This window comes from Orcinus orca, chromosome X (assembly GCF_937001465.1).
Source record: "Orcinus orca chromosome X, mOrcOrc1.1, whole genome shotgun sequence".
Classification (NCBI taxonomy): domain Eukaryota; kingdom Metazoa; phylum Chordata; class Mammalia; order Artiodactyla; family Delphinidae; genus Orcinus; species Orcinus orca.
In genome coordinates this window covers 94,405,501-94,430,104 of record NC_064580.1, presented here as the reverse complement: position 1 = coordinate 94,430,104, position 24,604 = coordinate 94,405,501, and the positions used below count along the sequence as shown (strand labels likewise).

Sequence of the window (24,604 nt, the reverse complement as noted above, 5' to 3'; positions counted from 1 at the left end):
TTTTTAATTAAAAAAAATAAGCTCATGCATCTCAATAACAAAAAAACAAACAACCCCATCCACAAATGGGCAGAAGACCTAAATAGACATTTCTCCAAAGAAGACATACAGATGGCTAAGAAGCACATGAAAGAATGCTCAACATCATTAATCATTAGAGAAATGCAAATCAAAACTACAATGAGATATCATCTCACACCGGTCAGAATGGCCATCATCAAAAAATCTACAAACAATAAATTCTGGAGAGGTTGTGGAGAAAAGGAACACTCTTGCACTGCTGGTGGGAATGTGAATTGGTACAGCCACTATGGAGAACAGTATGGAGGTTCCTTAAAAAACTACAAATAGAACTACCATATGACCCAGCAATCCCACTACTGGGCATATACCCTGAGAAAACCATAATTCAAAAGGTCACATGTACCCCAGTGTTCATTGCACCACTATTTACAAGAGCCAGGACATGGAAACAACCAAAATGTCCATCGACAGGTAAATGGATAAAGAAGATGTGGTACATATATACAATGGAATATTACTCAGCCATAAAAAGGAATGAAATTGGGTCATTTGTAGGGATATGGATTGACCTAGAGGCTGTCATACAGAGTGAAGTAAGTCAGAAAGAGAAAAACAAATACCGTGTGCTAACACATATATATGGAATTTAAGAAAAAAAATGTCATGAAGAACCTAGGGGTAAGACAGGAATAAAGACACAGACCTACTAGAGAATGGACTTGAGGATATGGGGAGGGGGAAGGGTAAGCTGTGACAAAGCGAGAGAAGCATGGACATATATACACTACCAAACGTAAGGTAGATAGCTAGTGGGAAGCAGCCGCATAGCACAGGGAGATCAGCTCGGTGCTTTGTGACCGCCTGGAGGCGTGGGATAGGGAGGGTGGGAGGGAGGGAGACGCAAGAGGGAAGAAATATGGGAACATGTGTATATGTATAACTGATTCACTTTGTTATAAAGCAGAAACTAACACACCATTGTAAAGCAATTATACTCCAATAAAGATGTAAAAAATATTAAAAAAAAATAAGCTCATAGATACAAAACAAATTGGTGGTTGCCAGAGGTGAGGGATGGGGGTGGGATGGGAGAAATGGGTGAACTGTTTCTATTTTTTTTAAATAAATTGAATTTTTAAAAATAGTAACAATATATGCACTTTTTCTGAGGAGATCCATATATTTGCAGTCACTGTGGTATTATATTTATTAGTTATAGTCAAAGTATGATAAGATTAAGGACACTTTTTGAGAGTAAATCTTTACTGCCAAACTCTTTTGTAATAATTAAGAAAATCTGTGTCGCATGGAGACAACAGTCATGCCCTAGGATGACCCAGCAAGACAGTCTCAGGAAGGAAGTGTGGGTCCCACAGTAAACTGACCGCATGACCATGGTCAGTATCGATACCTGGAGCTGCCCACTCTGTGTTCAACCCCTGACTTGGGTCTCATGGCACAAAAATAATCTGAGCAAGTAAGTGCCTTAACTGTAGGCACTACTGCTTCCTTCTGCCAACTCCAGCATCCATTCTCCCTCTGCTTCCTAACCCCACGAAGGGCTGTTAGGACAGAGAGCCACTCTGGGCTATCAAATACAGGTACATAAGAGGCTTACCATGGAGTCAGGAATGCCAAGGCCCCCAATAGATCATCTATTCTTCTGGAGCTGTTTAATGAAGGGAGGAAAATCAGTGGACATCCTAAGCCGTCTCCTTTCTATCTGAACACAAGTGAATCCGTGGCAAGTAAACAAATAGTGCAGCGGAAAGAACATGGACTTCAGAGTCAGAGAGATGCAAGACAGAGCCCGAGCTTACTCTATGTGTGACCTTGAATAAGTCATCTAATTTCTCTCACTCTCAGGTTCCTCATTTGTAAAATGGGGATATCACAAACATTATCACAGGGTCGTCATAAACACTGAGATTAGAAACAAGAATGCCTCTAGCACAAAGACCAGCACATATGATTCAAATACGATTCTCTCCCACTCCCAATCTCTGCTTACCATATCATACAGCTGGACTCTTCTAGACAGGAAGAGACAGAAAGGGCGTTTCAAGGGCTGTGTGCATGTCTGTTATAGTGGTAGTCGTTTCCATTTTAGGGTTTTTTTTGGTCTTTGTTTTGTTTTATTTGTTTGGTATTTTGGATGGGTTGATGGCAAGAGAGATTGGAGGTAGAGGTGGAACTGGAAACATTTAAAGGTACAGGGTAGGCTTGATAGGGCTTTAACTTGAATTATTAAAATTCCACCAACTTTCCAAGAGCACATTGGAAATGGGGAACTTGGGTGGATTGTGCAAAGAGCGGAGTAAGCAGAAGAGTCCAACATTAGGCAAGTGTTCTGGTCATTTAACATAGAATTTGAACACTGAGAAACGGGAACTGGAGGAAGAAGGCAGCAGATGGGGAATGGAGCTATAAAATGAGCTTCACTGCACTGAAAAAAAAAAGGGCAAAAACAGAACAAGAGTGCATTCCTGTATGAACTGTTCTGACTATGAAAACATGGCCACACTGGAAAGTTTATATGCCCTATAGATATGGGGGAGGAGGGGAGGGAAAACAATGTTCATCCTAACTCATTTTATCCTTACAACCCTGTCATGTGTCCATACCCTCCAAATGTTTCAAATGCAACCTTTAATGTCCTCAAAAATTTTATTTCACTGGAATATATCAAGAATTGTCATAGAGTATTTTTGAAAAAGAATCAAGCACGTTAGGTATCTGGAAAATTATAAAGCACTTTCTTTGCTAGTATAAAAATAGGCTATGCCCACACTTCAGATTGCACAGTTGACTTAGGTTTTTCATCTATATTAAATATTAATTGCCATATACTTAATAAGATTGAATATAATACTCTGAATTAGTCATTTCAGTAGTATAAATGCAGAGACTGACTAGGTCACTATGTACTTATTTCCCATTGTTCATGAAAACCATTTTCTCCACCCATAATTCCACACTGGTTTCAAAATAGCTATTTCATTTTCACCAGGCACTGGTAGCCCAAATCGTCCTCAGGAGCTTAGTATTAAGTCTGCTGCTCTTGCTCTTCCATCTCCCACAAAAATACAGAACATTCTGGCTAATAAACATTTTAAAATCCCAAATAAATATTGAATCGCTATGCTGTGCAACTGGAACTAACAGAGTTGTATGTCAATTACACTTCAATAAAAAAAAAAATCCCCCAAACTCTCTGTTTTTAAAACCACTAGAGGTGGTTTTAAAAAAAGCATCTGTCCCTCCCCAAAACTTTTCTTTTGCCTTTGCTTTGGGGCAGTAATCAAGAGGAATTTGGGCAGGATAACAGGCAAGTTTACTTAAGTAAAGAAGGGCAGTGAACTTTTCCATACTAAATAAAATTTGTTTAATTCAGTAACTGAAAACCGGCAGCTTATTGAACATAATAACCCTTTTTAGTGTACCACCTTTGCACAGTTGTTGGTGGGTGATTAAATAGGGCCATATGGCTGAGATTTCCAATATTTTTAGTGCTGTAATTTCATTACCACTCCCCCTTCCCAAGGAAAGTTCTGGTTCATGTGTTAAATTTAAGATTGATTGTGAGCATTGGGGACTGACTGTTTTCCCCACCCTCAGAAATAACGATGATCCTCCAGAAGTCCTGAGGTCAGGGCTAGGAATCTCTGGCAAAGGTGAGGTGCCCAGAAATACTGCTAGTACTACCAGTACGATTAATACTAACAACTGCTCCTATTGTCACTGCTGCTGCTGCTGCTACTGCTACTACCATTTATTGAGCCTTGACTATCTGCCAATTACAGTAGCAAGTGTTTTACATGTACTACCTTTCCCTTCAAAATATGATTAGTCTAAGTGTCATAGATAATGAAACTGAGGCTCAGAGAAGTTATGTGTGTGTCCAAGGTTACACAGCTAGTATGCCCAACTCCAAAGCTACCACATCACATTGCATCCCAGAACCTACACACTTTCTAGGAGGAGTGAATTGTAGAAACTGAGGCTTGGAGCTGGGCAGGAGGGCCCAGGATTGGAAAGATGGCTGGAAGCCAAGTCAGGATGGGAAATGAAGTATGTGTGGTCAGAGTCAGTGGATCTAGTGACTCCTACTGTTAGCTACCCAGTAACAAAATAAACAACTAGAATATTGTACGAGTGTTTGTGAGTCTGATTGTTTTGCACTTCAAAAGGATAATAACTACCACTCTATTTCCCTCTTCACTTTCACGATCAAACTTCTCACAGCGTGCATTTCCTTACAACTTACTTTCTCTTTGACCTCTCTGACTCTATCCTCACCTTTCCACTGAACCTGCTCCCTCAAAGGTCATTAATGATATCTTCCTGTATAATGGTGCTGCGCCAATGGACTCTATCAAAAGTTCCACACCTTGAAGGCCTCTCTTCCTTTGCTATTTTCAGCCTCTGTTTTGTCAGTTTTCTTCCTCCCTTCTGCTCCATCTGTTTCTCTTTTGCTTTCTTCCAGAATTCACACCCATATATCATTCTCCTTACTGACTACAAGCCATCCTCATGATGAGTCAGGAACCACTGGTGGTAAACAAGGGACATCCAAGTGATGTGTACCTTGGCCTTGCAAAAGGAAGTATAATGGGGTGGTTAGGGGCAGAGGCTCTGGAGCTAAAGTGCCTGAGTTCAAATCCCCACTCTGTTACCTACTAGCAGCATGACCCTGGCAAATCACTTCAATCTCTCTGTATCTCAATGTCTTTATCTGTAAAGCAAGAATAATAAGTGTTTACTTCATAGTGTTGTGAGGATTAAATGAGTTAACACATATAAAGTGATTACCTGCAATATATGAAAAATCTTCATTAAGTGTCACTTATTATTATAGTCTTTACAGAGGTAATTTCTAAAATGTTGACTATTCCCACAAATGAAAAATTTCCTCCTGATATTTAATTTTTTAAACACACGCCAACCCTCAGTAATCTCATAAAAAGCTCCACAGTCTTTCCATTTATTTTTGTAAATTCAGTTTGTTGTTGTATTCTGAGTGACAAACAATTGGATTTCTGTGCCCTAGGCTTTCTTCTCATTGTACATTGTACATTCTCCGTGGCTTTCAGTGCCACTTAGATGACTCCCAAGTCTTTATCCCTTTCCCAGACCTCTCTCCTGACCTCCAGATCCAGCCAGCTGTCCAATAGGCATTTCCTACAAGACTCTCTGACTGACAGCACAACATACCTCACATGTCTAAAAAGAACTCTGGGGAGACTGGTTCAAAATGGTGGCGTAGAAGGATGTGTTCTCAATCCCTCTTGTGAGAGCACCGGAATCACAGCTAACTGCTGAACAATCATCAACAGGAAGACACTGGAACTCACCAAAAAAGATACACCACATCCAAAGACAAAGGAGAAGCCACAATGAGATGGCAGGAGGGGCACAATCACAATGAAATCAAATCCCATAACCACTGGGTGGGTGACTCACAAACTGGAGAACAATTATACCACAGAAGTCCACCCACTGGAGTGAAGGTTCTGATCCCCATGTCACGTCAGGCTTCCCAACCTGGGAGTCCGGCAACGGGAGGGGGAATTCCCAGAGAACCAGACTTTGAAGGCTAGTGGGATTTGACTGCAGGACTTCAACAGGACTGGGGGAAACTCCACTCTTGGAGGGCACACACAAAGTAGTGTGCACATCAGGACCCAGGGGGAAGGAGCAGTGACCCCATAGGAGACTGAACCAGACCTACCTGCTAGTGTTGGGGGGTCTCCTGCAGAGGCGGGGGATGGCTGTGTCTCACCATGAGGACAAGGACACTGGCAGCAGAAGTTCTGGGAAGTACTCCTTGGTGTGAACCCTCCTGGAGTCCGCCATTATCCCCACCAAAGAGACTGTAGCCTCCAGTGCTGGGTCGCCTCAGGCCAAACAACCAAGAGGGAGGGAACTCAGCTCCACCCACCAGCAGACAAGCAACAAGCATATTAAACTTTTACTGAGCTCTGCCCACCAGAGCAACACACAACTCTACCCACCACCGGTCCCTCCCATCAGGAAGCTTGCACAAGCCTCCTAGACAGCCTCATCCACCAGAGGGCAGACAGCAGAAGCAAGAAGAACTACAACCCTGCAGCCTGTGGAACGAAAACCACATTCACAGAAAGATAGACAAGATGAAAAGGCAGAGGATTATGTACCAGATGAAGGAACAAGATAAAAACCCAGAAAAACAACTAAATGAAGTGGAGATAGGCAACCTTCCAGAAAAGAATTCAGAATAATGATAGTAAAGATGATCCAGGACCTCGGAAAAAGAATGGAGGCAAAGATCAAGAAGATGCAAGAAATGTTTAACAAAGACCTAGAAGAATTAAAGAACAAACAAACAGAGATGAATGCAATAACTGAAATGAAAAATACACTAGAAGGAATCAATAGCAGAATGACTGAGTCAGAAGAATGGATAAGTGACCTGGAAGACAGAATGGTGGAATTCACTGCTGCTGAACAGAATAAAGAAAAAAGATGAAAAGAAATGAAGACAGCCTAAGAGACCTCTGGGACAACATTAAACACAACAACATTCACATTATACGGGTCCCAGAAGGAGAAGAGAGAGAGAAAGGACCAGAGAAAATATGTGAAGAGATTGTAGTCAAAAACTTCCCTAACATGGGAAAGGAAATAGCCACCCAAGTTCAGGAAGTGCAGAGAGTCCCAGGCAGGATAAACTCAAGGAGAAACACACCAAGACACATAGTAATCAAATTGACAAAAATTAAAGACAAAGAAAAATTATGAAAAGCAACAAGGGAAAAACGACAAATAACATTCAAGGGAACTCCCATAAGGTTAACAGCTGATTTATCAGCAGGAACTCTACAAGTCAGAAGGGAGTGGCACAAAATGTTTAAAGTGATGAAAGGGAAGAACCTACAACCAAGATTACTCTACCCGGCAAGGATCTCATTAAGATTTGACAGTAATCAAAAGCTTTACAGACAAGTAAAAGCGAAGAGAATTCAGCACCACCAAACCACCCCTACAACAAATGCTAAAGGAACTTCTCTAAGTGGAAAACACAAGAGAAGAAAAGGACCTACAAAAACAAATCCAAAACAATTAAGAAAATGGTAATAGTAACTTACATATCGATAATTACCTTAAATGTGAATAGATTAAATGCTCCAATCAAAAGACACAGCTTGCTGAATGGATACCAAAAGAAGACCCATATATATGCTGTCTACAAAAGACCCAATTCAGACCTAAGGACACACAAAGACTGAAAGTGAGGGGATGGAAAAAGATATTCCATGCAAATGGAAATCAAAAGAAAGCTGGAGTAGCAATACTTGTATCAGATAAAATAGAATTTAAAATAAATAATGTTATAAGAGACAAGGAAGGACACTACATAATTATCAAGGGATCAATCCAAGAAGAGGATAATAACAATTATAAATACACACGCACCCAATGTAAGAGCTCCTTAATACATAAGGCAACTGCTAACATCTATAAAAGAGGAAATCAACAGTAACACAATAATAGTGGGGGACTTTAACAGCTCACATACACCAATGGACAGATCATCCAGACAGAAAATTAATAAGAAAACACAAGCTTTAAATGACACAACAGACCAAATAGATTTAATTGATATTTATAGGACATTCCATCGGAAAACAGCAGATTACATTTTCTTCTCAAGTGCACACGGAACATTCTCCAGGATAGATCACATCTTGGGTCACAAATCAAGCCTCAGGAAATTTAAGAAAACTGAAATCATATCAAGCATCTTTTCCAACCACAACACTATGAGATTAGAAATCAATTACAGGGGAAAAAATGTAAAAAACACAAAACACATGGAGGCTAAACAATATGTTACTGAATAATCAACAGATCACTGAAGAAATCAAAGAGGGAATCAAAAACTGCCTGGACACAAATGACAATGAAAACATGACAATCCAAAACCTCTGGGATGCAGCAAAAGCAGTTCTAAGAGAGAAGTTTATAGCAATACAATCCTACCTCAAGAAACAAGAAAAATCTCAAATAAGCAATCTAACCTCACACCTAAATGAACTAGAGAAAAGAACAAACAAAACCCAAAGTTAGTAGAAGGAAAGAAATCATAAAGATCAGAGCAGAAATAAATGAAATAGAAACAAAGAAAACAATATCAAAGACCAATAAAACTAAAAGCTGGTTCTTTGAGAAGATAAACAAAACTGACAAACCTTTAGCCAGACTCATCAAGAAAAAGAGGGAGAGGACTCAAATCAATAAAATTGGAAATAAGAAAGGAGAAGTTACAACTGACACCGCAGAAATACAGAGCACCTTAAGAGACTACTACAAGCAACTCTATGCCAATAAAATGGACAACCTGGAAGAAATGGACAAATTCTTAGAAAGGTATAACCTTTCAAGACTGAACCAGGAAGAAACAGAAAATATGAACAGACCAATCACAGGTAATGAAATTGAAACTGTGATTTAAAATCTTCCAACAAACAAAAGTCCAGGACCAGATGGCTTCACAGGTGAATTCTAACAAACATTTAGAGAAGAGCTAACACCCATCCTTCTCAAACTCTTCCAAAAATTTGCAGAGGAAGGAACACTCCCAAACTCATTCTATGAGGCCACCATCACCCTGATACCAAAACCAGACAAAGATACTACAAAAAAAGAAGATTACACACCAATATCACTGATAGATATAGATGCAAAAATCCTCAACAAAGGGCTTCCCTGGTGGCACAGTGGTTGAGAGTCCGCCTGCTGATGCAGGGGACATGGGTTCGTGCCCCGGTCTGGGAAGATCCCGCGTGCCGCAGAGCGGCTGGGCCCGTGAGCCAAGGCCGCTGAGCCTGCACGTCCGTAGCCTGTGCTCCACAATGGGAGAGGCCACAACAGTGAGAGGCCCACGTACTGAAAAAAAAAAATCCTCAACAAAATACTAGCAAACAGAATCCAACAACACATTAAAAGGATCATACACCACGATCAAGTGGGACTTATCCCAGGGATGCAAGGATTCTTCAATATACACAAATCAATCAATGTGATACACCATATTAACAAACTGAAGAATAAAAACCATATGATCATCTCAATAGATGCAGAAAAACCTTTTGACAAAATTAAACACGTATTTATGATAAAAAACTCTCCAGAAAGTGGGCATAGAGGGGACCTATGCCATATACGACATAATAAAGGCCATACATGATAAACCCACAGCAAACATCATTCTCAATGGTGAAAAACTGAAAGCATTTCCTCTAAGATCAGGAACAAGACAAGGATGTCCACTCTCACCACTATTATTCGCCATAGTTTTGCAAGTCCTAGCCATGGCAACCAGAGAAGGAAAAGATATAAAAGGTATACAAATTAGAAAAGAAGAAGCAAAACTGTCACTGTTTGCAGATGACATGATACTATACATAGAGAATCCTAAAGATGCCACCAGAAAACTAAAAGCGCTAATCAATGAATCTGGTAAAGTTGCATGATACAAAATTAATGCACAGAAATTTCTTGCATTCCTATACACTAACAATGAAAGATCAGAAAGAGAAATTAAGGAAACAATCTCATTCACCATTGCAACAAAAAGAATAAAATACCTGGGAATAAACCTACCTAAAGAGGTAAAACACCTGTACTCAGAAAACTATAAGACACTGATGAAAGGAGTCAAAGAGATGGAGAGATATACCATGTTCTTGGATTGGAAGAATCAACATTGTGAAAATGACTATACTACCCAAAGCAATCTACAGATTCAATGCAATCCCGATCAAATTACCAATGGCATTTTTTACAGAACTAGAACAAAAAACCTTAACATTTGTATGGAGACACAAAAGACCCCGAATGGCCAAAGGAATCTTGAGGGGAAAAAACGGAGCTGGAGGAATCAGACTCCCTGACTTCAGACTATACTACAAAGCTAGAGTAATCAAGACAATATGGTACTGGCACAAAACCAGAAATACAGATCAATGGAACAGGATAGAAAGCCCAGAGATAAACCCACACACCTAGGGTCAACTAATCTATGACAAAGGAGGCAAGGATATACAATGGAGAAAAGACAGGCTCTTCAATAAGTGGTGCTGGGAAAACTGGACAGCTACATGTAAAAGAATGAAATTAGAACACTCCCTAACACCATACACAAAAATAAACTCAAAATGGATTAGAGACCTAAATGTAAGACCGGACACTATAAAACTCTTAGAGGAAAACATAGGAAGAACACTCTTTGACATAAATCACAGCAAGATCTTTTTTGATCCACCTCCTAGAGTAATGGAAATAAAAACCCAAATAAACAAATGGGACCTAATGAAACTTCAAAGCTTTTGCACAGCAAAGGAAACCATAAACAAGATGAAAAGACAACCCTCAGAATGGGAGAAAATATTTGCAAACGAATCGACGGACAAAGGCTTAGTCTCCAAAATATATAAAGAGCTCAGGCAGCTCAATATTAAAGAAACAAACAACCCAATCCAAAAATGGGCAGAAGACCTAAATAGACATTTCTCCAAAGAAGACATAAAAATGGCCAAGAAGCACATGAAAAGCTGCTCAACATCACTAATTAGTAGAGAAACACAAATCAAAACTACAATGAGGTATCACCTCACACCAGTCAGAACGGGCATCATCAGAAAATCTACAAACAACAAATGCTGGAGAGGGTGTGGAGAAAAGGGAACCCTCTTGCACTGTTGGTGGGAATGTAAAGTGATACAGCCACTGTGGAGAACAGTATGGAGGTTCCTTAAGAAACTAAAAACAGAACTACCATATGACCCAGCAATCCCAGTCCTGGGCATATACCCAGAGAAAACCATAATTCAAAAAGACACATGCACCCCAGTATTCATTGCAGCACTATTTACAATAGCCAGGACATGGAAGCAACCTAAATGCCCATCAACAAATGAATGGATAAAGAAGATGTGGTATGTATATACCATGGAATATTACTCAACCATAAAAAGGAACGAAATTGGGTCGTTTGTAGAGAGACGTGGATTCACTTGGATACTGTCATACAGAGTGAAGTAAGTCAGAAAGAGAAAAACAAATATTGTATATTAATGCATATATGTGGAATCTAGAAAAATGGTACAGATGAACCAGTTTGCAAGGCCGAAATAGAGACACAGATGTAGAGAACAAACGTATGGACACCAAGGGGGGAGGGAAGCAGTGGGGTGGGGGGGGATGAAATGGAAGATTGGGATTGACTTATATACACTAATATGTATAAAATAGATAACTAATAAGAACCTGCTGTATTAAAAAATAAAATAAAATTCAAAAAAAATGTTAAAATTTAAAAAATAAAAAGAACTCCATCTATTTCCTAACCTAGTTAAAGGAAACACGTCCATTCAGTTACCCAAGCCAGAAACCTATAGATCACCCTACTATTCTCTCATCTCTCTACCCACTGCATCTAACTGACCACCAAGTCATATTGATTCTACCTACTACAAATGTGTTTTGAATTTATCCCCTGCTCCCTAGCCCTACTGCCATTGCCTTAGGTTGGGCTTTCATCTCTGCATGGATCAGGAAAAGCCACCGAACTGGTCTCTTTACCTTCAGTTTTGACCCCTGATCCTTGCTCCATCCTGCATACTACAGCCAGAGCAATCCTAAAATGAAGACCTTATCCAGTTATTCACCTACTTTAAATCCTTCCATGGGTCCCTAGAGTGTTCAGGACAAAGTCCAAACACCTATGCATGGCATACAAGGCCCTTCACTATCCAGGCCCTAGCTACTTCTCCACACTCACCTCTTGCAATGATGTCACATCTCACATTCTGGCTGAACCAAACTTCTGTGATTTCCTGAACACCTCTATGCTGTTTACCCTTCTATGTTCCCACATGGTGTTCCCTTTGCTCCCTTTTCTCATTTTTTGGGCAAAATTCTACTCTTATTTCAAGACAATTTGATTTTTATTTCCATTTTGCAGTCCTTCCTAAGTCCCTCAGGCAGACTTAGTTGTTTCTTTCTCTATGCTAGCTTGTCATCTTGCACTTACCTTCATTACAGTAATCATCACTTCACATTATATTTGACATTTTACCTGTTAAGCAAGTTCCTTGAGGTCAGGGACCATTTGCTATTTATCTCTATATACCCAGTGTATACCTAGTGCATAGTGTACCACTTTGCCCATACAATTTGCTCATTTTCACCTCCATTAATATCACTGCTCTCTGTCTCAGCAGAGGGAGGAATTTATTTTTCTTCCTGCAACATTTGGCTAAAATGCATTTTATCCATTAAATTTTCCCTAATCACACTTACTTCAGTCTAATCATTCCTTCATTTTACCATGTCCTCCGTGCTTGCAGAAGAGCCCTCCAACAAACATATTTGTGCTTTAATGATTTAGATTCTATTATTGCTTCTAGCCCGACCACTCTGAAACATTTCAGGATCATCTGCTGAAGTCATCCATAGTGGTGTGTTTTTTTAACTAATTTCTATTAAGACACTTATTTTTATGCTTGGAGAAGTAGTCAGACATTGAGTCTTGCTCTTCCCAAACCAAATACCATTTCAATGAGCAACATGAGCAGAAAGGGGAGAACTCCAAGCCACCTACGGTTTGAGCTCTAAGACTTCTGAAAGTTACCGGAGCAAAGCCCTGGTGGCAAGATGAAAAGCTGAAATTCCCCAAACTAAGGGAAGCCTTTCCCTCTCTTCCAGCTCATCTCCTTTCTTTTTTCATTCTCTTAATGCTAAACAGCCATGCCACCCAGCCCCTTAAAAGGCTTGAGAAGAGCCAGAAAGAAATCAATCTGCCCATGGAGCTTCTGGGATGGACCAACCCATTTGTCCTGCAGCAGTTCTGGAGGGGAGGAAAACAGATGGCACACGAAATAGCCAGGACAATGCTTTAATGTGCTCCATGCCCTAAAAGTTAACAAGAAGACTAAAAAAGTAAACACAGAAGGGCTATACTACATTCATCTGTGCTCCCTGTACTGCACGCTGTGTTATAAATACTCCTCTTTCTCTCTCGATACTGGGTTGTCCCTAGCTAGACTAATAAAAGTTTCTGGAGGTCATCAAAAAAATATGTTTCTTTTGTAACCCCCAAATGACCTACCACACTGAGTACATCGCGTTTGCTCAAGAAATGTTGTTGCCTGACTGATTACTAAGTATTTAACCATTTTTCTTCCCCTCAATATTTTCCGGAATGCTTATTTATTCACAAAACCATGCAGACTTGGAAGCCAAGAGGAACTATTCATCTGTTGGTATACATTTTCCCTTGGCTATGCATTAAACAGAGATTTCCTTTGGAAATGTAAACAAAGGATGCCTGATGAGACCGGACAAAGAACTATATATAGAGATCAAGTGGCCAGAGTAGCAAGGTCAGAGCATGCCCTTCCTTAACCAGATTAAAGGAGTCTTGGGCCTGCCTCTCCCTCCTTCCCATGTTCTCCAGCCCCGACAGAAAATATTTTCCAGCTGCCTATCCACTGAATTCTGAAAGCTGGGCAGTGACTCTAACAGGCTGCATTACCAAAGAATTCAGCTAACAAATCTGTGGTGATCCTAATCTCTGTTTCTGTAATAATAGGAAGACTGCAGCTTTGTTTACTTTCTGAGGAGAATAGAGAACAGGGAGAAAGAACCAGGAGAGGGAGGCAGTATTTATGGCTCTTTTATGAAAAGTCAATCTGTGACAAAAACATTTGCAGACAATCAGGAAGGGGAACAGGTTTGGCAGGAAAATAGCCTATTCTAGTTTTCTCAGAAGTGCCTTAGCTGGTATCCTCCACCCCCGCCCGATGTGAAATGCCTGGTTTACACTGTGAATATAGTCATTCCCAATAGACAAATCTGGATTAGATAAAATGAAAAAAATTCAAACCACCCCTTAATGTCTGGCTTACATGAAAGTATCCTACTATTTATTTCATTTTATAAAGTATTTGTAAGCATTTATGAAGTCTCAAATCTCTTCTTTAACTGCATTTCTAATCCCAGGGCTTGTCTTGAAGCCTTCTGGACACACAGGCTCTGTGCTGAACGAACATAATAAGTACCCTGGATTCACCCTATTATTATGGGGAAGTTAGGGCACACCCCTAACCTTTCAGAAGGGATGATGTCATAGAGCACAGCCATGGCCTTCCATAAACCATCCTGTAGGGCCCCTGTCAAAGACAGAATCCTAAACTGAATAAGACCATGAAGTTAACTCCCAAAATACACTCTCGCCCTTGACATGTAATGCAGTATCTCAAGATTCTTTCCCAATTCTCAGTTAACATTTCAATTCCATTGTCTGTATTTCTTGCACATGTGTATCCACATCAGGGTGGATTTGTATAACATGTAAGCCCCCAGAGGGTAAATACTGTGTCTATGCTGTTTTCTTTGTACCTGGTACAGTGCTATGCATAAGTAAGTATTAATAAAAGGTGACCTTTTGTGTACCAGAGCAGACGATTGGCCGAGGATTAGTAAGCATCCCTGAGGGAGTCTCTTAAACCCTTCCTTTGCTGGTTGCCATGGGGCTACTTTTCCCACCTACTTTGCTTACATTTGGCACCACTAGTGTTATCTCCTGAAGGCTCAAGCAGGAATACTAACTTCAGAAAGGCACTGTGAAAACATCACCTATAACCTAGAGGACCAGGATGAGTCCTCCTCCACTAACACAATGATGCACTGTTTTATGAGACTAGCTCCTTGCCACTTGAAAAGAGTAGGGCCCTGAATCATAAAGGTTTGATTGGTGCGATGGGCTGGGAAAGGTTGGAACAGGGCTATGTTTGGGTGAGGCTGGCCAGAGTGATAAACTCCCTGGGCGGGGGCGGTGCAGGGGGGTGGAATGATAAGATGTTAGAGAGGTGCTAAAGTGAATAAGCAATGAAAATAAACTGCTTACTTTGCTAATTTGACTACAACTTGCTCTCTACTTAAATAACTTTTTGATGAGAATGAGGAAGTGATGATTACAATTTCTAACCACATTTTATTCACTATGAGATGTTGCCCCACCCTCAATCATGTAAATTCTAAACCAAGGGATTTCTTATCTTGTCTCCTGCTCACAATACTTCCTTGTCTCTTCACCAGTGTGGGTTTCTTATACTGTAATCTAACAGCATAATCAGAAGCTTTGATAGAGTAGAACATAAAGGGAATCTGAATAGCTGAAAACCACTCTAAAATGCCTTGTTTTGCTTCTCCCCTCTTGGAAAGGATGAGAACGAAGAGAAAAAGAAAAGAATAAAGAAAGCAACCATTCATAGAATCACGACTTGAGAAATCTGGAAGTGACACTGAAGGTCATGTATTCAGTTCAATCCCTCATTTTATAGGTAAGGACACTGAAGTTGAGAGGCTAGATGACTTACTCAAGTTCATACTACCGGTTAATGACAGAGTCAAGTTCAGAAACCAACTTTCCAACTTACATTCCAGCATTCTTTCTTTCCATTCCTTATGCTTCTTCCTAAATTCCCCACCCCATTCCATAATCTCACACCTGAGTTTAACTGGTATCCTGTGTACTCTACCTATAGCACCAGTCTCTTCCACAAATGGAGTGCCCAGCAGGGATTAAATTGCTATGGTATGCTCATCATACAACAAAAATCTACTTTAAGAAACCCAATACTTTAAGATATTCAAACAATCAGGAGTGGTTACTTATATAAGAAGATTATTTGCCTTATAAGAAAACTCTCCACATTCTCTTAAATAGGACTCCCCAGGAGGTATTAAGAGATGAGATCTTAATAAAATTATTTTATTGCTTAAAATAAAATAAACTTGAACCATTACATTTTCTGTCATACAAGTAAGATTAGAACTAGACTATCAGGTTTATAAACAGAAACATTTTTATCCAACCACTGCCCATGAGGAGTCCTGTATAATATTTTACCCGACCCTGTTTACACTTTAAGCCCTACCTACCATCACCTCTTCAACAAAAGCAACACAAAACCAAATGCTATGGCTGAAGTTTCACACTCTTGCAAAAAAGAGAGAAATAACATCTTTGTTTTATTATGTCCACTTATGAAGAGGTCGACTCCTCTTGTAGGCTCTGTTCTGAGATCTGATGTAGATAATCTCATATGGTACAACACTTGATAATTCACAGATAACTCTAACACAGATACCATTTGTTGATGACAAGAATAAGTGGAAAGGCGACGAGTGAGGACCAGGTAAGGTGCGTGGGGAAGAAGGGAGGAGAGGTTAGGAAGAGGAGAAGCAGTTCTGATGATATTCTTATAGAAACAATATTGCACTGAACAAACCTCGCTCTACCCTGAGGACCTAGGGTTCACAACTTCCCTTACTCCCTAGCAATCTTTTTAAAGAGCTAGGATGTTCAGTCTGATGAAGAAAGAAACACACTTCATGTTGGATTCTCACACCACCTGCTACTGGAAAAGGAGAAGGGATTGCCCCTGGGACTGATGTCTCTCCAACCCACCACCACCACTTATTATTATTTTTTAAACAATAGCTATCTGCCACTTTTCTTGGAACAGGCATCCTAAAGGAATGAGACTTCTTAAAATGATCATTCAGCCCTTCACTCCAAATGTCCGAGCTACACTCTGACAAAACAAGTCCCCCCAAAAGGATCGCCTGATCCAGGTTCTTCAAAAGAATGACAGATGTTTCTGTTACATACCTCAACCTGCTGGCAGATCTGTATTAGCTTGGCCATTTGATTTTCTAGTTCACTGTTGCGCTTAACCAGGTTGGTGAGGTTCATCTCCAGAGTTTGCTGCCATCGCAGAGTATGAAGCCAGAGGGAAACGGGGAAGAGGGGAAAAAAGAAGAAATGTTCAATGAGTTTGAGACCCAGTATCACGTGGAAATCAGTCAGTCAGTAAACAAATATTTCAAAGATTCGTTGCACATGGGCCAAGCACTGTTCTAGGTGCAAGTAATAATGCTGTACATTTGCTCCAGACTGTCATTATTGGGGAAAAAATGACATTCATGACTTTGTGAATGTAGGAATTTAATAACATTAAAGCAACTTTATGTTTTCTATAATATTTTTTAACTTTTAAAAGTACTTCATAGGGGCTTCCCTGGTGGCGCAGTGGTTGAGAGTCTGCCTGCCTATGCAGGGGACACGGGTTTGTGCCCCGGTCCGGGAGGATCCCACATGCCGCGGAGCGGCTGGGCCCGTGAGCCATGGCCGCTGGGCCTGCGCGTCCGGAGCCTGTGCTCCGCAACGGGAGAGGCCACAACACTGAGAGGCCCGTGTACCGCCAAAAAAAAAAAAAAGTATTTCATAGTCAATATCTCATTTTGCCCTCATAGTAATCCTGTGACATAGGGAGAACAGATTTTATTCTCTCTTTTTTACAGATGAGTTGACTAAGAAAACTATAATTTATTGAGCAATTACTACTTGTCAGACACTATGCTAGGCAATTTCATACATATCATTTAATAATTATGACAGTCTATGAAGTAGGAGATGTCAGCATTTTACAGATGAGAGAACTGAGCTGCAGAGTGGGCTTAAAGTGTTTTGCACAGTCATATAACTAGTATGTAGCAAAGCTAGGACTGGAATCCAGGTCTCTAGTCTTCAGATACAGCTTTGCCCCAGTATTCCATGATTTTTTTGTCTTTGTTGATAACACTTTATATTTATCAGTAGGTTCCTTCAGAAAAAAAGATGGCATTTTCAGTGTGGAATTCATCAAAATCTAGCGTTGTATCTCACAGCTTCCCTCCTTTGGCACTAAGCAATAGCCTACAGAAATGCAAAGCCTAGCTGTATGTATCAAGACAGGACATCCATTGTTTACTGTTGTTTACTGGGACATAGATCCTTTTAGGGAAACATTAGCAGCGCTTTGCAAATCTGTTTATTATAACATAAGTTAAAACAGTACTAAGACCTCCTCGCATATTTTCAGTTGAGCAAGCTACTCTCTTACATTCCTCATGTGAACAAAATAGAATGTTATTCACTCTAGATTGGTAATGGGCTTTTTTTATTCCTCCTCATTTCCAAGTCTTCAGCTCTGACGGCTGCTTCTTCCAGGACCTGCCCCAATATCCACTCCTCTCTCACTCACCATCCCGACATCCCCACAAAGTCTGTTCCAAATGGAATACCCCAACTTCCTGGTCCTTATCCTGCTAGCACAGCATTCCTTCCCTTGGTTGTGTTCATTGCTTCATTGCTGTCTCCATGGTTCCTATGGTTCATAGCTGTTCAAAGTGCATGCTTTGGGCGGGGCGGGCGGGGGGGAGAGGGGGCAAGGGATAGTGGGAAGAAGGAGAGAGGACTCGTGTTGGCCCCTTTCTTCTCCGCTAGGTAGCTGTGGCTCCTTAGTACCCTTGGCACTGTCCCATGAATCCATCCCAGAGGCGTATTCCCACAGATATATGTATTTCTAGGACAGGCAGTCTGATCTCACTTGTTCTCAATCTGGATTATGAGAATCAGCTTAATCTCTGCTTCTGGCCAGATCTCACTTGGTTTCTTTGGCTTTATGCCCATGGGAGTGATTTTTTCACCATTTATTCCATTTTTCTTGGCTTGGATACAGTGTCTCCCCTGGCCTTCTTTAACCCCACCACCATCTCAATCTGTGGTCTTCTCCTCAGCAAGGAAAAAAGGAGAGAAAAAGGAAAAACAAAGGGCCACAATTGTTGATTTGGACATGAGTTCTAAGCTAAGTAGATGTCAGGGGGAAAAAAAGAAATGGAAGTTTGGAGATTTAATACAAAAGGTATTTCATTTCTACTTAATACAAAAGGTATTGAGCACCTACTCTATTCAAGGTGCTTTGACTTCAGAGATAAAGAGAAGGTGAAATTATGCTGGGTCTTGAAGGATAAGCAGGATTTTAATAGACAGAGATGGAGGCAGGCAGGGCGTTCCAGGCACAGGGAGTAGCATGAGCAAAAGTAAAAGGGAATAAAGCATAGGACACATCCAGGGAACAGAGGTGAGTTTGACTAGAACAGAGGGTACAAGAAAATAGAGGGGCACAGGCTGGAAATGGAGACAGAGGCCCTGTTATGAAGGTCTTAAATGTCTAGGTGAGGAGTCTGTACCTATTTTTGAAAGCAGTAGGGGTTTACCAAAGGCTTTTGGATCGATCCCTTGATCATTATGTAGTGTCCTTCTTTGTCTCTTCTAATAGTCTTTATTTTAAAGTCTACTTTGTCTGATACGAGAATTGCTACTCCAGCTTTCTTTTGGTTTCCATTTGCATGGAATATCTTTTTCCATTCCATCCCCTTACTTTCAGTCTGTATGTGTCTCTAGGTCTGAAGTGCATCTCTTGTAGACAGCATATATATGGGTCTTGTTTTTGTATCCATTTAGCCAGTCTGTGTCTTTTGGTGGGAGCATTTAATCCATTTACATTTAAGGTAATTATCGATATGTATGTTCCTGTTCCCATTTTCTTCATTGTTTTGGGTTTGTTATTATAGGTCTTTTCCTTCTCTTGTGTTTCCTGCCTAGAGAAGATCCTTTAGCATTTGTTGTAAAGCTGGTTTGGTGGTGCTGAACTCTCTCAGCTTTTGCTTGTCTGTAAAGGTTTTAATTTCTCCATCAAATCTGAATGAGATCCTTGCTGGGTAGAGTCATCTTGGTTGTAGGTTTTTTTGAGCAAGATTATGACATAATCAGGGCTGCATTTATGAGATCAACCTATGTGGGGCAGACTAAGACAGGAGAGCCTGGGGGCAGGGGCACTGGTTAGGAGGAGAGTGCAATATGCAAAGCAGTTGGTAATGCAGATCTAGGCCAAGCTAAGAGGATAATCGAGAGAAACAGGTTTCAAGAAAGGATTTGTCACTCTCAGATATGCAGAGAGCGCAAGAAATACGAGGCCTGAGTAAAGGCAGCTGGATTTGGTAATTAGAGGTCACTGGTGACCTTTGGGAAAGGAGTTTCAGTAGAGTTTTGGAAGCAAATGCCAAACTGTACAGGGTTAGTGAGTATGTAAATAGTGACGATGTGGAGGCTACAAGTGTGGACTCCTCTTCAAAAATTCGAACGTAAGGTGAATATGATGGAGCTGTAGTTTGATGAAAAGGTCCAGCTCAAGTTAGAGAGTGGGCATGTGTAACGGGCCCAATCAGTTTGTGATTTCTTCCCGCAGAGTGGTCCAGATTCCTAGATCAGTAGAAATTCCATGTCTCACAAATGAGTTTATGGACATATTAGGTAAATATAATGTAGATTGAGGAACTCAGAGCAGATACAGTGTAAGAAATCTGTGTTTCAACTGTAATGTGTTTTCTTTCAAACATGGGATTCCAAGGGGAGAATGTTTTCTAACAAGTGTATGCAACCTGTTGCAACACTTGTCAGGAAACTGATATCTTATAAATAATTCATAATGCAGAGCAGGACTAAGATCCCTGCTGTGTGTTCCTCATTTGTGGCCCACAACTGAGACTCACAGCTTCTGTAAAGCCACTGAAAACAAAAATTAGGGCTGAACACATAATTTGGGGTCTGGTTAGACTACGGACCTTGGGTCTCCATCACAACATTATGGCAAATGGTTATTTTGCTCTGGCCCCCTAGCAATTTGCAGAATGCCAGCACATTTTAGCAATCCAGAACTAGAACTGACAAGATGACTCTAATTTCATCTTTACTTCATTAATATGAAAAGGCTTTGAAAAATAAATCTTTGGCTAATGAAAACACCATCTGTTGATGGCTTTTTGCCACTGTTTTCTTACATTACGAGACATAATTTGAGGGAAACACCGAACATTTACTTACTCACTTCCTATTCATTTACCAGGAATTAAAGCCTCCTCTCAAGCTGGAATTGATTCTCAATAATCAACATATGCAAAGGGAAGCAGAGAATTGAAGCAATTATGCAGTTGATTTCCTCACCCTTCCTTATCATGCTTAGCCCTGACGAATCATTTCGAACTAGAAATTCTGGGCCACTCTAGGTATGAATTTCATTGACTTGGCCAAGTAATTATCATGTCTATACGCAGACTAAGTAAACAAAAAGGGTGTGTGTGTGTGTGTGTGTGTGTGTGTGTGTGTGTGCGCGCGCGCGCAAAATTTTATGTAAAACTAAACACGTCTCTTTGTTGTGTTGTTGTTGTGGTTGCTTGGTTGTGAAGAACCGGTTTGCTGTGTTCTTTCCTCATGCAGTCCACTTAGTGACTGAGCCAGGCTCCTTCTGCCCAAGCCTAGTTAGTGCAGCTTTCTCAGAACACTTGAACTGTGACAACAAGAGAGCCCAAGTGGCAGGGGAGATTGGAATGGAGATATCTGCCGGGAGGAAACTGGACAGGAGGCTGGCAGGGAGAGCAGGATGAAGCTCCCATTTCCTGCTGCAGGAGGTTAGCTCTGGGCCCTCCTGTGCTTCCCTGTGTGAAGGTTAGAGAAGCCATTTCAGCTATGAAACTGTGAGACCCTCCACACCTCCAGGTGGCTACATTGTTAGAGCTCTCACAAAACTGTACATGTGTCTAAACAGCACAAAGTGAGGGGAAGATTTGGCTGATTTGCATAATTGAGATTTTAAAAGGCCCAAGTTAGCTAAATTGGCAGTCTACACTGATTCCATTTTTATCCAAGTTCCACTTCATTTGTGTCATATAGACTTGGCCTGTTTGTGTTCTGTTATACCCTCCCCAAAGAGGAAAATGTTTTGCTATTTCTGAGAAAGCTAGGCACAGGCTATTTTTCTTCCAGACAGCTTCCCATAAAAAGAAATGGCTTCACTAACACTCTCAAATAATTGCTGGGTTTTTTTTTTCCACTTCTTTAGACACAGGTTATTTCAGATAACTTTCTCATTGGCTCCCTGAAGAAAACTAGCTACATGTCCAAACACCAGCTCTTCACTGAAGCCAGAGAGTCCCCTTATGGCACACACTTGACTGTGTTCTTCATATGTCATGCTCCGGGAAGGCACATGCATTCACACATGTATGAGCACACTTACATACACCTACCTGACACAGCGAGTCTTGAAGCCTAAAAAGGGGTCAGAGCTTTTCTGTTTGTTCTATTGAAACATGTTTTATTGCCATTGAATGCCTATATTCTCTCTTACTTTCTACAAGGTACAAGGCGAACATTATCTAAAACTAGACAAGATCCCAACTGTTTTGATGTGGGAATTGAACCTTGAAGGTTTCGAAAAGAAGTGAAGGGAAGAAGGGCCAACCCACCCCAAACCCGAGCCTCCCCAATTGATAGAAGACAACTTCATCTTTAAAAATACTCGGATCCAGTGACCCCGTTACTATTCTTTAATAAGCTCTTTTTTGACATCTTGTCTATTCACTGATGTTCCCAGCTCTTCCAAAAGCCAGCAGTCAAAATCTTAGCACACTTTTGGGGTCACATTCTGCCTTCTTTTTTTAACTGCTTGTCTTAAAATACTTACTTTGCTTTTGCTTCAGTCTGTCACTTTATGTATCAATTACATATGGCCTTTCAACAGCAGAACACACCATCTGGTCCACAAACTGAAGCCCACACCCTTATGCCTGAGTTTATTCTTTCCCCAAACATTTATTCGCTGTTGTATAGACACGGGCTATGTCCCAGAATGAGATGCAGGTGACATACTGGAGGTATGAGGTCTACTCTACCTGAGGTTTGCTGGGGATCACCAGACTGGTCTTCAAGCCAGGTGAAACAGGTGGCCAGCCCTCCTCTTCTCAGAAGGTTCTGAAATCATCCAGCAAAGACACACCCTCTCCCAGTCCCCTTATCAGAAATGTTACACAAACAATCCCACATTCTTTTCTTTTCCCTCTGTTCAGTTGCATAGCATGGTTAAATCTCTAGCTTAAATGTATAAATTATTATTTGGACCTTCGAAAAGAAAACCTATACTAAAAACCTAAATCCAGTGTTCATTTTGATAATATTGAGCTGAAACCACTCTACTTTCCCGGAGGCCTCCATACTGTATTCCACTTGCACGGTTCCTCTTCGGTTCCTGCCTCTCATACACATCCTCCCCTTTCTCCTTCACTTGCCCTTCCTCTCTGTCTACCTTCTAGACCAGGAGTGTGCTGCAAGGCTCACTCCTCAGCCTTCATTCAGCTCCCTACTGCCTGGCTCTACCTCCACGCTAAAGACCCTCAAACCTATGTCTCTTGCCCTGATCCTTCGGCCACCACAAAGGCCTGAATTTCAACCCCTTCTGGAACACTTGCCCTTTCAGTTCTGAGAGTGCCCCATGCTCTATCTCCACCAGATATTTGAACAAACTATTTTCTCTGGACTAGAACACTCCCTGTCCCTGACCCCATCCCTGTCCCCCAACTAGGAGGGACACCTAAAGTCTCTAACGCCACCCAAAGTCTCTTCTGATGCCCCTCCTATGAGCTCTCTCTCTCTCTCTCTCTCTCTCTCACACACACACACACACACACACACACGCCCCGTGCCTCCACTGCCACAGGACTCACCACACTGTCTTGTAACTGTGTCCTCACTCGTCTGCCTCTGCACACTACGCTGACACCTCCACCAGGGTTGGGATGTGCTGTCTTTTTCACTGGAACTGCAACCCCTTTTCTAGTGCTTGGCACCTCCAGACTCGTCTGAAGTCATCACCCAAAACTGCTAGTCCCTTCCTAATTTCTCTATTTCTGTAACCGATACCACCATTCTTCAAGACATCTCCTCCTCAAAAATCATTTTTTAATTCTTTCTCTCCATCATCTATAACCACTACAGTCGTTCTCCAAGTCCTGTCAATTCTTTCTTCACAGTCTCTCTCCAGTTGGCCCTCTTCTCCAATGAATTCATTTATGATTCCCTGCTTTTGAGCCCAATGACTTCCTTTCACTGACCCTTCCTCTGTGCTTCAGAGAACCCTGTGCAAACCTCTGCCATGGCACTTACCATACTGAATTCGAAGATGTTCTTACCTATCTCCCTTACTGAGCTTTGAGCTCAGTAAGGCGGGCACTGTGCCTTAGTTCCTGTGTCCCCAGCTCCTACTACAATGACTTGAACAATTTAAGTGTTTAATAAACAAAGTGCATGTTCATTAATTGTTTTTTAAATGAATGAATGAGCCCCTGGCCTAACACCCTGGGGCTACAGTTTAACTTCTTGTCTGGTCCATCTTCAGGGGAGATAAAGAACAAGAGAGTACCTCATTATATCAACCCTTTATGAACTTGAGTGTCATTATCACATTTTCCCCTTTAAACCTCACTTCTTTGGGTTCAATAATTCTTGTTTCCTTAATCTTTCTTCACCTATATTATATTTCTGTAACATGTTCTCTTGCCCAATAATAACAGACAGGATTTTCATCCACCCAAGAACAATCTCTGAGTCAGTGTTTTGTAAGCTGTTCTCAGACTGATGATTGTTAGCTCTTTCAGATGTTGATGAGGAGGAGACTTGGGACAAAAGAAATAAAAGAAAAACAGAAAGATAAGATCACAGGCAGTTGGAGTATCCACTAGCTAAACTTGCTCTCAAACCTAAGAAACAATAGAAAACATCTTCCAACACAGAGTCCTGTTAATACTATGTGAG

General features: G+C 41.0%; 1 protein-coding gene across 10 annotated transcripts in view; it reads right to left on the bottom strand.

Annotated features, from left to right (window-relative positions):
- MID2 (midline 2) overlaps window positions 1-24,604 on the bottom strand; it is a 111,082-nt gene that overhangs the window by 63,921 nt on the left and 22,557 nt on the right. For 9 of the 10 annotated variants that reach the window (XM_033408845.2, XM_033408844.2, XM_033408842.2 and 6 more), the window contains one exon: window positions 16,748-16,843. The exons of the other annotated variant lie outside the window; for it this stretch is intronic. In XM_033408845.2, the coding sequence (XP_033264736.1) occupies window positions 16,748-16,843 (96 nt within the window). The remainder of the gene's footprint in view (window positions 1-16,747; window positions 16,844-24,604) is intronic. 10 annotated transcript variants of the gene reach the window in all.